This window comes from Ceratocystis lukuohia, assembly GCF_044167205.1.
Source record: "Ceratocystis lukuohia strain C4212 chromosome Unknown Supercontig2_pilon, whole genome shotgun sequence".
Taxonomy (NCBI): domain Eukaryota; kingdom Fungi; phylum Ascomycota; class Sordariomycetes; order Microascales; family Ceratocystidaceae; genus Ceratocystis; species Ceratocystis lukuohia.
Window position 1 is genome coordinate 2,168,805 of NW_027263521.1, and position 14,287 is coordinate 2,183,091.

Below are 14,287 nucleotides of genomic sequence, written 5' to 3' on the forward strand. Positions count from 1 at the left end.
TCCCATCCATACATACTCGACTACTCTTGAAGCCATAGCCCTTGATCATCGCATATCGCCTTTTACTTATTTGCCTTCTCCTTCCGCCCCTGGCCCTTTTGTTTACCTCCCGCTTACTATAGCGCCAAAGATCGCCACTGTCTGCGCTATAGAATTTTTCGCTTGCTGCTTATATCGTTACATAAATAGCCTGACGGGTGCTGCAATAGTAAACCTTCTATCCTTTAAACTGCGGCTAGACCAGGCTTGTCTGCTGCATTTCTCCTCAATTTTGCTGCCGTGAAATCTTGCCAGCCCCATCACGGTCTCTCGCAGCAACAGCGGCAGTATCAGCCACTTCGAGGCGTCTTTGCGTGTACCAACACGAGAGACTATGCTCTATTAATACCTGCCCCCTTTGCGCATGCAACTTGCTTTGCTTTTTCTTCCCTCCTCCCTGTTTCTACTCCTTGGATGCAGTTTCCTCCCCAAAAAACCCTTTCGTGTGAACCGGATCTACATATCTCTTTTCTTCTCTCCTAAACTACTCAAATAATGGCCCAGTTCGATGACCTGCCCAATGAGCTCGTCCAGCTCATCCTCACCTTCATATCCGCCGAAGACAACCTGCGCAATGTCCAGCGTGTCAACCGTCTTCTCCACATGCTCGGCAGTGATCCGAGGATATGGCGGTACCACTGCTCCTTGATGCGCTACTGGAGCCCACATCACAGCATTGAAGACAAGTTCAGACTTAGCCTGGCCGAAGTCGATTGGAAACGGCTTTACCTTCTGCGGAGGAGACGCAATGCTGAGGCAGAGCATCTATTGTCATCTGCAATCAGCAGCCGTCCTGGCAGAATGATGAGACTAGAGCAAGTATCCGTGCTTGGCCTTGATGTCAAGCAGTATCTGTTGGATCAAATCTCTTTGAATTTCATGGAGTGCCACGATGCACTTGCGAGAAAGTAAATATAACACCAGCACCTTCTCCCCCCTAAAAAAATAGGCGTACCTGGATTTCTTAGGATCATCTCAACCACTAACACACTACCCTTGCAGGTTTCATGCAGACGTTTCATTGTCAAGCATGCATAGAGCCATGGGTATTGCCCGCTGCCTCCGGCTTGGCCCTCATAAAATGAAAGAGACTCAACTTGAATCTACGGCAAGAGCTATGAAGTATAGCGCTAAAGAATGGAATAGAGATGACTTGGAAGGGATAATGACTGGCCTCGACATGTTTGCCTTAACCAGCAACGAGAGAGATATATCATGGGTAAGAAATCCTAAGTCTTCAATCTACTTTCTACTAGTTACTTGGCCTCTAATACCTATCAAACTATCTAGTCCTCAACCGAACTTGATCGTTATGCCGAGGAATTTCGTAGGCAAAACTCTGACTTCGGCCTACTAAGCTACCGTGAAAAGGCATTGCGTCTCAACAAGTGGTTACGTCGCTTAGGATACACTGGTAACAAGCCGATTGGCAAAAGCTTTTCTCATCTCAGATGCGCCTATCTAGGCCAGGTTCTGGCCCACGAGGACCACATGGCCAATCCCCTGATCCAATGTGTCATCTATTGCTGCGTTGCTGCTAGGCTGGGTATCAATGCTGACTGCTGCCTGTTCCCTGGGAAGCTACATGTTATTGTTCGTGCACCCGATGGTGAATACTTGGACGGGCCTTTTCCCCGTAAAACACGCGCCATCGGAGACGAAGACCGTTTTCTGGTCGACATGTTCATGAGCCCGTGTGATAGCGACTCGGAAATCAGTTTCTCTGATCTTAAACAGAGTCTTGTGTCATGGGGTATCAACTCTTCTGAAGATGGCTGGCTTGAGCCCATGCACCCGGCTAGCGTGGCTCTTCGCAACTGTCGCAATATTGCCTCTAGTTGCGAAAGGATACACCGCATGGCACCTAATTCAGCGAGCGAGGCATGTTCTCTCATGACTAACAATAACTACCACAATGTTTTGCTCGCTAGCTACGCTAGTCTTTGGATCCGGGCTGTCTTAACCCCTACGTGGGATGTATCCTGGAAACAATGCGTGCTAGAACTGGTCGAGACTGTTCGGGCGTCGTGGCCTGAGGACTACTGGATAGTCCAGCGGTTCTGCCCACCGTTTAATGGATTGGGTATGTCACGTACTCGCGCTGGCACTCACAGCATGATAACCACTTTAACGCCGTACAGGCCTTCAGAGATTGAGCAACAGCGCGACCAAATGCGTATACAGCCTACCTACCGCGATGCCCGGGGCGGCCCTGCAAAGTACCATGTTGGCCAAGTATTCGAGCACACTAAGTACGGCAGTATTGGCGTCATCACCGGCTGGATAGAAGACCGCTCTCCTCGCGGTTACATTTCCTCGGGAGACCGGGACAGCGGCACGGAAGCCGATGAAATCAAGACCATATTTTACTATTGTCTGTAAGTAGCCAAATTTCCTCAACCCTCTCCATTGGCGTAATGCTCTTTCCGCTCCCCTCTCTCTTTTGTGTTAATTTTAACAAACAACTCTTAGTGCTGGCCAGAATGCCCTCCCTGCTCTGGTATCTGAAGGCAATATCCGAATTATAAGAAACCTCGCCAAAGTTCCCACAGAGCTCATCAGCCGCTGTGGCAAATACTTTACCAACATAGACGCCGTCAAGGGCGAGTTCATCTCCAACATCAAAGATGCCTACCCCGATAACTAAAGGCTACCAACCCCCTCAAAAGCTCCTGATCCTCTGTCGAGGCTGACGGATTTCTTCTTCCCCATTTTGTTTTATTACTACACTTTCCACCCTTTTTTCTTCTTTTCCTCTTATCCTTGCTACGCCTCTCATGTTTGAGAAGAGTTAAAGCAAGTAGATGGGTTTGTTTCATTAATGCATGTTTATTTTATTACTCTAGATGAAGAGTATGAGCGTTGATCGCAGTGAGAAAAATTAAAGAGCAAAAGTCGGAGCGGCGATATAAGATCGAGGCAAAAACTGAATACCAATTGCTAAATCTCGCAATGTCGTTGAACTTTTTGTCATTGTGTAGGCTTTAAAGTGTTTTGTTTAGAAATATGGTCTTGGCTGACTCTGACTGACCGAAAAAACACAATCCCAACTCACTCTTCCATGTAACAACAATAGTAATAGCAAATAGAATCTAATGGTAATGTTCCAAATTCAGAACAAATTAATGTAAATTGGGGACACTACTATCTAAAATGTCCCTAATCATCAGTGTTAATCTTGACTACTTCCATCAGCTGGCTGAAGCAAGCGTATTGAGCATCTTCAACTTATCTATCTCAGCAAGTACTCTTGTCCATTCGTGAATAGCTGGAAGAAACGACTCGTTTCGTTCCCCGCTGCTAAGTGTTTCGGCGTCTAGTTGGATATATTGAGCTTCCCACTTGCTGAGTGCAGCATGAACCTTGCCGATACAGACTTCTCGTAGTTCAAGTGTCCCTTCTTTGTTCATCCCCTGCTTTAATGTAGCCAGAACTTGATCTTCCGGTTGCGCGTTGTCAATATCCTCAAGAGTAAGTTTATACAGCTTCAGTGCTTCTTCGTCATTTCCTCCGGCAAGGGGAGTCAATGGCGTAGCTGTTGTGATATCCCAGGAGGGTGTTTGCGTTGTGGCATGTCTCTCAATGGCTTTGATTGTGGCGAGAGACTTTGCAATTTCGAGAGCACATGGCCAGAGAGGGTCTTCAATAAAGGACAGAAGACTGAAGCCTGCAGAAGAGCTCGATTCCATTCTGGACTCTATAACGGGCATAATCAAGCTCAGCCAGTTCGCACCACTATCCCCCACTGAGGCATCGCCCACCTTGCCCAGAGATACAGGATTCCAGCGTAGGCCGTCTAGCTCCCAAACTTCCTCCTGCTCACTCTTGACAAAGGCGACGTAATGGAACGACGTCTCCGCGTTACGGCGCTGCCGCTTGCTAGCTACGCTAATATTACGAATCATGCGTTTTCCCGTGCTATCAGTGTTAGTTTGGTTGTCCAGAGCGAGGTCAGCATTGAGGATGTCCATCCGACTGGCGAATTGGTTGTGTGTGGATCGCAAGAAGGTATTTTGGCTGATGTATTTGCCGCGTGTGATAGTATCTAAGGGTTGCGTCATTTCCCTAAACTTGGAAATTGTTTCGCCGAGATTTGCGCATTTTGCGTTCATGATGAGATTCAGTAGTGCTACAGTGGCACACGAATTTTCTACTGTCTAGACACCGGGTTTAGTAGTTGATAAAAGCATGACCAAGGATTGCACAAACACACCTGATTAGCAAACCAGATATTATCGCATTCTGTCATGAGATTCTCGTCGTTCTCTATGTATTCTGATAAGAAAATGAGCCCAAAAACGGTATTGCTAGTAGCACAGTTGTTAGTACTCAATAGCAGACATGCAATGCAATGAAGCTTACCCAAGAGTTGCGAGGTTGTCTAGACTGAGAACCTCTTGTGCCCGCACATTTTTCACGCCAAGGTCTCGTAGAATAGCGTTGAAGAATGCCTGTGTACAGTTAGAAAAGAGATAGTCGTGGTGTTGGAGACAGCCTTTATTGCGCATGACCTACAGGATCTGATTCAACCTCAATCCACCCCTTCCACTGTTCGAGATCTTTCTTTGTGAGCGGTGCCAATGAGGCTGCGAGGAGATCGCCATCTGGGATATCACGATCTGGCGTTGTTGGGTTGGGCCGTTTACGCAAGCCGTGGCGATGGGAGGCTGTGGTTGTGGGCGTTGGCGCCTCAGGGCTACGATCTATTGATGCATCGCCAAGGGCAGGTTGCACATTACTGGGGATATTCTTTGATCCATCGGGAGATGAATCGTCCGAAGTGGCGATGGGTGGCACCTCGGAGAGCATGGAAGAGTTAGACCGGATAAGGCGTGGTGAGTAAGAATGTGCGGCTACACATTGAAGTCTCAAGTATATTAGTTTACGTAGAACAGGAATAGAGTTATGAAGATAATAGTTCAAAGCTAGAAATGTCTTCGTGGGTGAGACCTAGACTGGTTGCTGTTGCACAACAAGCAGTGCATTAGGGTTAATAGGAGGGTTTTGTTAGCAGGCCTAATCCCTATAGCTTCTATTGAGGAACAAGGCTTCCTTCCTTTTTTATTTTCTTTTGTTCCCTTTGTTCTCGTTGCTTGGTTTACAGTGCCATGGCAACTTGAAGGAACCTAACAGACGACTCAAGATGGCCTAAGAAGGCTTAAGAAGGCCTAAATATGCCCTGAGCAAGTCAAAGCTAGTGAAGGGCTTTAGAGCTAAAATTTACATGCTAGCAGACAGCCAATCACAAGCCTTCGTGGGCCCAATTTCCCCACTTTATTCTGGCAGGTCGCGTCCCAGCAACGTGACGAAAAAATAGGCAGTAAAATCCAAGCAAAAGCCAAAGCAGACCCAAAGTCAGGCCAAAGCAAAAAAAAAAGCCTAGTAACAAATGGAAAATTAAGCTCAACACCATTACCGCAAGGCTCTGGTATTATTTTGTCTATTTCCTCCCTTTGTTTTGTTACTCTCTGACGACTACGAATCGACACACGATCAAGTCCATCGTAACTTCTCTTTGTTTGGCAGAGTAAGCCACGATACTTTCATCCATAAACCTGTTCTCTCTTTAGGCTATCTCTTTAGCCATCCTGTTGGTTTTTATTAGGTGTAGAGCGATCTAGTCTTCACGTGTGAGAGATCCCTTTACTACACGGCGAACTTGCCAACGCCTTCCTTTCTGGTTTTCTGCATTTACCACCTGTTCTATCACATGTCCGCCTAAGTCGTCGATGCCAATGGACTCGACGCCCAGAATCTCGACTGGGGCCTTTCCCAAAACGCCGGGTGACTCTGTTCGTCCACGACGCACATTTCACCAAAAGCCGCCATCGTCAGCATTCCCTCGACCACCCTCACAGACTCCTGAGAAGAAGCCTTTGCTTAGCTCGCTTGGGGGACCAGCAAAACCCCCGCCGCGAAACAATGCCTTGCCTATAGCACCCCAAGTCAACGCTCGACCGTCGGCAAATTCTCCCGTGATCCCACTAGATCTGCTAGATGGGCCGCAGCAGCGCATAGTGGCCTTTGCTGTCTGGAGCATTCTACTTCTTTGGCGGTGCTATCACTGGGTGCAGCTCATGGAGGAGGATGAGTCGTCGCCGATGTTGTTTCTTTGGTGGGTGTTGGTTGATTGGGGCTTCATATTTGGACTGTCAGCATTGCGTATACCTTGGCTGGAGCTTGCTGGCTCTAGTCGGCTGGTTATCTTTGCTATGCATGCCATTGTCAACTACATGCTCATGTTTAATGTTTCTGTAAGCTCGCCTGTCTTGAAATCCTGGATTTGACTGGTCCAAAACTAACCGTTCCCTAGTTGCCTTTCCAGTTCGGTGTGGCTGCGCTATGGAAGGCCTTCTTCGATAGCGAAATCGCAATCTCGGAGCACAACGTTCGGGTGTCGCATATCATTCACAATTCCTCGCTCATCATGGGAAAGCAAATCATCAACATCCTGCCTGAAGGGTAAGTTACTAGCTTTGCTCCCCATTCATAGGCTTCTCCCCTAAACTAACATGGCATGATCCGTAGCACGGCCGTGTTGAACCGTGACCAGATACCCTACTGCATCGGCCCCCATAGCAAGACCGTTCAGGTTCCGATCCAGTTCAACGGAACGATCCCGGTCGAAATCGAATTCACACGTGTCGATATCCTTACAAATGTCGCTGAGACCATCAAATTATCGAAAAAGGAAGTCTCACAGATTGTACGCCAAATCCGCCAGCAGCAGGCCGAGGCAGATGACGAGATGGTCGAAGTTTTTTACCCTGTTAAGAAAACAGGTGTTTACCGTCTCTCAAAGGTCCTCGATGAATACAAGCTTGAGGTGCAACGCCACTCCCGTGAAACCTACATTGTTCAGTGCCCTAAGGCTAGCATTCGCATGCCCGACACTACAGATCGCTGCATCCGCGATCTTTCTGACCTCTTTTTTGATGTTGAGGGCACACCGCCTTTGAAGATCAAGTACGACCGTACCATTAATGGCAAGGATCGCAGCTTCCACTTCCAGAGCCTCCAGCCAGATGACTTTGTTTCTCCAATGTTCGGCGGTGCTGCTTTGTCTCCTAATGGTGACGAGAATTACTCATGGGCTCGCTCTTCCAAGATTTCCGTGGGTGTTAATGAGTCTATGACTAACTCCGGAGAGTGGGAATACTTTGTGCACGAGGTCCATGATGCTTTTGGAAACACTATTAACTACACCACACCCGAGGATGACCTCGATCACGAACCTTTTAAAAGCTCTCTGGCTAAAAAGCTCACTGTCAAGGAGCGTCCTCGGGCCCGTCTCAATGGCTGTGACCTTCGGAACCCTTTACTGGCCGCCAAGGGAAAGCCTATGGGATTCCCAGTCTCTGTGAGCATGCCGGGTGGTGTTGGCGGTGCCTCCGACCACCAGTTAGAATGGGACTTTTCGCCATTAGCCTCGCTGTCTAATAGTGGAGACCACGGCGACAAGGTATCCACGTTCAAGTACAAGGCCAAGAGCTCCAAGGACATTCCGTCTGTTAGCGAATCTGGTCTCTACACCCTCAGAAAAGTATCTAGTGGGGGCTGTGAGGGTGAGATCGAGGAGCCCTCGTCTTGCATGCTCATCAATCCTATGGAGCCCACGCTCAAGGTCAAGTCTGAACCTATTTCCGACAAATGTGCTGGTAACTCTGTTGGTCTCCGTGTAGACCTCGATCTCATGGGAACCCCGCCTTTTGTTGTTAGATATGATGTTCGTAGCAGCTCCGGCCTCCGCTATGAAAAGGTTACCGTCAATGGTTTGCGTTACCAGCTGGATCTGCGTCCTACAGATGCTGGCCACCACACCTACAACTTCAAGACTGTTAGCGATTCTGTCTACAAGGACATCCCCTTAACCGGCATGGATTACAACCTTGAGCAGGATGTCAAGCCTGCGGCCTCTGCCTTCATCCTGAGCAATGATCGTAGTGCCTGTCTTGACGAGAAGGCCGAGATCGACGTACTGTTCCAGGGCGAGCCTCCCTACAACCTGGAATACGAGATTGTTCACGAAGGTCGTCGTAAGGCTTCCAAGATCAGCGGCATTGAGACGTCAACTTTCACCATCACCACAGAGCCGCTGGTCAAGGGCGGCGAGTACATTATTGCTCTGAATAGCGTAAGCGATAAGCGTGGATGCCCTACATTCCTTAAGGACCAGATGAAGGTATCTGTTCGTCGCCAGAAACCCCGTGTTGGCTTTGGATTCATCGAGAGCCGTCGTAGAGTTTTGGCTGTTGAGAACAGTAAGCTCTCTCTGCCTGTGCGTCTCCAGGGTGAGGGCCCATGGACTGTCTCGTACCGTAATTCCGTCGATGGCACTGTCTTGAGCAAGGTGTTGAACAACGCCAATGACCGCATTCTGGTCAACTCCAAGGGAATCTATGAGCTGGTTGACGTGTTCGATAAGCAGTGCCACGGCAGCGTCGACTCAGATGCTTTCCAGTTTGAGGTCAACTGGTTCGACAAGCCGGAGTTGTCACTGCAGCTCTCTGAAACTATTGGCGAAGTGAATGGCGTTTGGCGGAAGAACGATATCTGCGAAGGCGATGTTGATGGAATTGAGCTACTATTTAAGGGCCACGGTCCTTACCATGTCAACTACGACCTGAAGCACCGAGGCCTCAATGGAGGCAACGCCGTTAGCCGTCATCAGCTTGATGTTCCTCAGGAGCGTTCGTCTATTGCACTCGATACTACAAGACCTGGAGAAAACACTTATATTTTCAACTCACTCGAAGACAGCTATTATAGCAGCGACCGCAACTTCAAAGGTCTTGAGGTCCGTCAGCGCATTAACGCCAAGCCGTCAGCTTCGTTTAACAAGCCAGGTTCTTCCTTCAAATACTGCAAGGCTGAGCAGGCCAACGAGAACACTATTCCCATGTCGCTGAAAGGAGTTGCGCCGTTTTACGTCGAGCTGGAAATCAAGCATCACAGTGGTGGACCCTCAGAGCCCTATACTATCACTGCTATCAACAGTAATAACTATGGTGTTAAGATTCCGCGTGAGATTCTGCAGTTGGGTAGCCAGCAAGTTAGAATTCGCACTGTTCGCGATGCACGCGGTTGCCAGAGAAGGTATGATGTTGATGGGCCCTCGGTTCAGGTGCATCTCTACGAAGCGCCGGCCATCTGGCCTTTGGAGACACGTGAGGATTACTGCGTTGGTGAGCGCATTTCTTATACCCTTTCTGGCACCCCTCCGTTTGAGATCACGTACAACTTCAATGGCAAGCGCGTTGCCAAGTCGCCGACGACCAACTTCCGCCGTGTGGCCGAAAGCCCAGGTATTTTCACTATTACGGGCATCTCTGACAAGGCTAGCGAGTGTCAAGCGGCTGTGAATATCACCAAGAACATTCACCCTCTGCCAAGCGTTCGTATTAGTAGAGGTCGGCAGTCACAAGTTGATATCCACGAGGGCACGGAAGTTGAGATTCTATTTGAGTTTGGTGGTACGCCGCCTTTCGAGTTTACATACACGCGCAGTACCAATTCTCGCAAGGGCCACAAGAGCGTTGTTCTAGAAACTCGCCACGAGGTTTCGTATGAGAATACCAAGATCATTCGTGCATCCCAGGAGGGTACATATGAGGTGGTAGCCATCAAGGATCGCTACTGCTCATACTCGACACATCAGTTGAATGCCAAGGACAACAAGAAGATCAAGAAGCTGTAAAGCGATGGATTTTTGAGGGGGAGAAAGAAGATTTGGCACACAGGTTAAAGATAGAGCGCTAGATATAGCAAGAGAGGGGGTTGGTGGAGGAGAAAGCGGTGTTATCATGTTGAATTAGCCTAAGGGTGGTGATTGATGGTGTGCGTTTTTGTTTTGCGTTGCATCTTGTTTTGTATCTTCTTTTTTATCAACAAAACTAATTTGTTTTGGCAATGGCGTTTTGGGAACAGGAAATGGAACATTTTCAAATCATAAAACGGTATATATAATAGTGTTTAAATGGGCATTGTGCTTGTGAAGTTAGAATAAGTAGGTGGTGATGTCTTAATCTGGTGCTTGGCGTCCCTGTAATACGTCTAAAAGTACTTATACATGACAATGTATTGTGCCGCTTCCTTATCGATAGGAAGAAACCAACTCCCTTATCGATAACAAAAGTTGGAACAAAAATTCTAGCTTCTATATCAACATTATCCAGCCCACTTTTACACTTCACGAACGGCCTTGCTGCATGCGACAGACTTGGACCGAGATTCGTCCCTGTTTCTTTGATTTCATACCAGGCCTTTTTTCCCTCCGTTATTTTTCTTCTTTTTGATTTTCCCCACGTCCTTCCTGGATTGTTAATAAGAGCATCACTACCAGCCGAGAGCTACACAACACGATGGAGTCCAACCCCAAGCGGTTAAAGACATCTCATTCGGGTGGCTTCAATGCCGACCTGAAGATGGCGGCCCGTTTGACCACTGCTAGCACATTTGTGTTGGAAACCGAAGAGCTGTTGAAGAACGCCAAGCTTGACTATGGCAAGGCGTTCCCTGGCGCTGATGCGCTTCTGTTCAAGGCCAAGAGCGCCATTGAAAGCCTAGAGAGCAGTGAGCCGGAAAAGGTGCGTGTATAGAGGTGAATATGTGGAGAGATGCATAGACAGATGTCTGCTAGAATGTAGCCTAGGACTAACTCTCAACGACTCTATACAGATCGGCCCCGCTACGAAGCGCTTCGAGAAGAAGCACAAGATTACGGTCCCGTTTCCCGACCCGAGACCTGCTGAAGACTTGCCGTACCTTGTTTCCTTCATCAAGCCCTCCAAAATCAACGTTGTTGGTAGCTACGTCATGCGATCAATGGTCCGTGGTAGCCAGGCTACACCGGCCATAGACATGGTCATTGAGATGCCTAAAGAGATGTTCCAGGACAAGGACTACATGAACATGCGCTATTTCTACCGTCGTGCCTTCTTTGTGGCGCATCTAGCGCACGCTATAAAGAGTACCATGAGTGCTGATGCGACCGTACATTTCGAATTTCTGCACCAGAACGAGCTTTTGCCTGTGTTGGTTGTGCGCATCATCAAGAAGGATGACTCGGACGATGGCGCTATCAATGAGCAAGCTGCTGGACAGACTGCCACACAGTTCGAAGACTATGTTATTCGGATAATACCCTGTGCGCCTGTCGGCCTGCTTTCCAAGGACAAGCTCGTCCCCTCTCGTTGTAACAATAAGCAAGGCGTCTCTGAGGAGAAAAGAGAGACATCCCTGTCAGCTACCCCATTTTACAATAACACCCTCAAGGCAGAAGAAACCTTCATTTCTTACCTGCGCGTCCTCACTGTGGCCAAAAAGGAGTGTGCTGGCTTTGCTGATGCCTGCTTGCTTGGCCGCGTCTGGCTCAAGCAACGAGGTTTTGGCAGCAGTATCAGTGATGGTGGTTTTGGAACGTTTGAATGGTCGCTCATGCTAGCTCTACTGCTCAAGGCTGGCGGCAGTGGCAAAAAGGCTAAGAAGGGAGGCTTATCTACAGCACTAAGTAGCACAGAACTATTCAAGGCTGCTATGCAGTTCTTGTCTATTGCAGACTTTGCCAACACTGCATTTGTCTTTGGTGGTGCTAGCAAGGCCGGCGTGGCTGATGAGGCAGTGGAGGATGGGCCTGTATTGTATGACCCTGAACGCCAGCTTAACATTGCCTTCAAGATGAGTGGATGGTCTGCTGGTCTCCTTAGACTGCATGCCAAGTCGACATATGAGGTGCTAGGAAACCCTGCACTGGCACAATTCGAATCCACTTTTATTGTCAAAGCAAATGTACCTGCTCAGCTCTTCGATGCTGTTTTCCAAGTCGCAATTTCTTCTTCAACACCACTTACAACTAAGCTCAAGACTGCTACAGACAGAAGGGGCATTGCATGGGGAGCCAGCAACGAGGCATACAAAGTCTTAGAGAAGGCTTATGGGAACCGAACACAGCTTGTGCATATTGGCTGGAAGCCCCGGGAGTCGTGGGGTGTGTCTGAAAGACCAGCCAAGGTTGGCTCACAGACTCTAAGCGTGGGCCTCATTTTCGATGCCACCCATGTGTCCCGGGTTATGGATCTTGGTCCTCCAGCAGAAGAGCAGGAAGAGGCTCTGAACTTCCGCTCATTCTGGGGTTCTCGCTCGGAGCTACGTCGCTTCAAGGACGGAAGCATTCTGGAGTGTGTGCCATGGGAAAAACAGGCCCCTGTAGAGCTTGTGGTAGAGATTGCAACGGTTGTCTTCAAGAGACACTTGAAGCTAGACCCAGAGTCAATCAAGCTGCTGGATAGCGGTATGGACCAAGTTCTCGCTTTGTCGCCCATGGACAAAACCTCGTTTGACATGGCAAAGCGGGCTTTTGTTGCCTTTGAGCAGGACATCCGCGGTCTTGAGGGCATGCCTCTACATGTGCGTAGGCTTAGCCCGATTTCGCCAGCTTTGCGTTATGCATCGCAGTCAATTCCCGAGCTCCGTGGCTTTTTCACCGGCCCTATCAAGCCTATGGAAGTGCTGCTATACTTTGAGGCATCTGGAAAGTGGCCTGAAAACCTGGTCGCTATCCAGGAGGCCAAGATTGAGTTCTTGCTCGACATCCATAAGCGTCTTACAGCAACCAAGGAAGGTGTATCGGCATATCTCGGTCGTGAGAATGTTGAGCAGGGTATTTCTAACATGGCCTACCTCGATGTAGTTTACTCTACTGGGGCCGCCTTCCGTCTTCGGATTGTTTCTGAGATGGAAGAGACGCTTCTCCAACGCCAGGTTAAGAATAAGACCCTTGAAACCCCCATCCGTATTGCTGCCGAGACCGCTCTTTCCGGCATCAAATTTCTGTACGAAACTCTGCCTCTTCACACACAAACCATTGCCACGGCGTGTACCCGCCTCCCGGCCCTTTCTGGCTCGATCCGCATGGTTAAGCACTGGTTTGCCTGCCAAAAGCTCACCAGCTATTTCTCTGAAGAGCTGCTAGAGCTGTTCACACTACACGCCTTTCTTGAGTCTGCGCCGTGGTGTATGCCCTCATCTGCATCGACCGGCTTCCTACGTACCATGTCATTCCTTGCACGCTGGGACTGGCGTGACGAGCCTCTCATCGTCGACACTGAGGGCGAGGGAGGCGCTATGAGCCTAGCCGAACGCACAGCTCTGCGTGAGAGTCTAGCGACATGGAGATCACGTGATCCTGGTTTGAAGAGTCTGGTACTTTTTGTAGCAACTCCCCACGACTCATCAGGACATTCGTACACCCGCAACGGCCCGTCCAAAATGGCTGCGGCTCGCATGACACGCCTAGCCAAAGCGGCATGCAAAATAGCACGAACAAAAGAGGACAGCCTAGGTTTCCTAACCCCACAGCAAGTTGCCGCTATATTTGAGGCACCACTACAGGACTACGACGTGCTTCTGCATTTGTCGACTCGGGCAATCAACACCATACTCAAGACTATTGGCGGTTCTAGCGCCGTAGGCCCCAGTGCCCTTCCCTCTGCAGCGACTGCCCAGTTCAAAAATCTCGGTCTGTCTGTGCCTGGATCATCGATTCCTCTGCCCATGACACGATACCCTGTTGATGTGCTGGTCGCTGAGCTACGCAAGGCGTACGGTGATTCGATGGCCTTCTTCATTGGAGGCGAGTCCGATGATGTAATTGGCGCAATTTGGACAGCTAAGGCCAAGGATGTCACACAGACATTCAGAGTTGGCCTGCCCTACAATTTTGTGGTGCCAAGTGGCGAGGAAGAACACACGGTGGAGCTCAACAAGAAGGCGATTTTGCTAGAAATTGCACGCATTGGCGGTGAGATGATCCGCAAGATTGACGTGGTGGAGACGTAGAGGTAGGGCGAAATTAGGTATTAGGCTGGCAAAAGTATGGATGTAAGCTGGGCTGGACTGGGCACTGAGTTTTGATTTTGGCATTTTCATATATACCAGCGATTCATTTGCGCATAGGCGTGCAGGTTACACACGTACATGACTAGCTGTTGTGGGTTGTGTTATTTAACCCTAAGATGTCAGGCCTCGGTGGCCCACTTTCATTGTTGGTTGCGTGTGACACCCAATGGCTGTCCTGCTTCCGGCTATCATGAATAACTTATGGTGCGACTAGCTGATAACTTGACCAACTCATCCTCAGATTCTCAATATCGTCGATAGTACTTCTGCATCTACATTTACAACCACATTCATGCCTCTTTCCACAGTTACTAGAGACATGCCATCACATAATGCTCGCCCATCCCAAACT

General features: G+C 49.0%; 4 protein-coding genes across 4 annotated transcripts; 3 read left to right on the forward strand and 1 right to left on the reverse strand.

Moving 5' to 3' along the window:
* Positions 1-534: 534 nt before the first annotated feature.
* HOO65_020538 (F-box domain-containing protein) lies at positions 535-2,686 on the forward strand (the record flags this gene model as incomplete). The annotated part of the gene is made up of 4 exons (XM_071006548.1): positions 535-947; positions 1,042-1,258; positions 1,330-2,417; positions 2,512-2,686. The coding sequence occupies 4 exons, from the start codon at positions 535-537 to the stop codon at positions 2,684-2,686; spliced, it is 1,893 nt and encodes a 630-aa protein (XP_070861176.1).
* A 544-nt stretch (positions 2,687-3,230) lies between these two features.
* On the reverse strand, positions 3,231-4,848 carry HOO65_020539 (Ubiquitin carboxyl-terminal hydrolase isozyme L5; the record flags this gene model as incomplete). Its single annotated transcript, XM_071006696.1, has 4 exons — positions 3,231-4,196; positions 4,253-4,346; positions 4,402-4,490; positions 4,555-4,848. 4 exons carry the CDS (start codon positions 4,846-4,848, stop codon positions 3,231-3,233), a joined length of 1,443 nt encoding a protein of 480 aa, XP_070861177.1.
* A 926-nt stretch (positions 4,849-5,774) lies between these two features.
* On the forward strand, positions 5,775-9,736 carry HOO65_020540 (Nucleoporin POM152; the record flags this gene model as incomplete). Its single annotated transcript, XM_071006310.1, has 3 exons — positions 5,775-6,293; positions 6,353-6,501; positions 6,568-9,736. The coding sequence occupies 3 exons, from the start codon at positions 5,775-5,777 to the stop codon at positions 9,734-9,736; spliced, it is 3,837 nt and encodes a 1,278-aa protein (XP_070861178.1).
* A 664-nt stretch (positions 9,737-10,400) lies between these two features.
* On the forward strand, positions 10,401-13,875 carry HOO65_020541 (U3 small nucleolar RNA-associated protein 22; the record flags this gene model as incomplete). The annotated part of the gene is made up of 2 exons (XM_071006353.1): positions 10,401-10,625; positions 10,717-13,875. 2 exons carry the CDS (start codon positions 10,401-10,403, stop codon positions 13,873-13,875), a joined length of 3,384 nt encoding a protein of 1,127 aa, XP_070861179.1.
* Between the last annotated feature and the right edge of the window lie 412 nt (positions 13,876-14,287).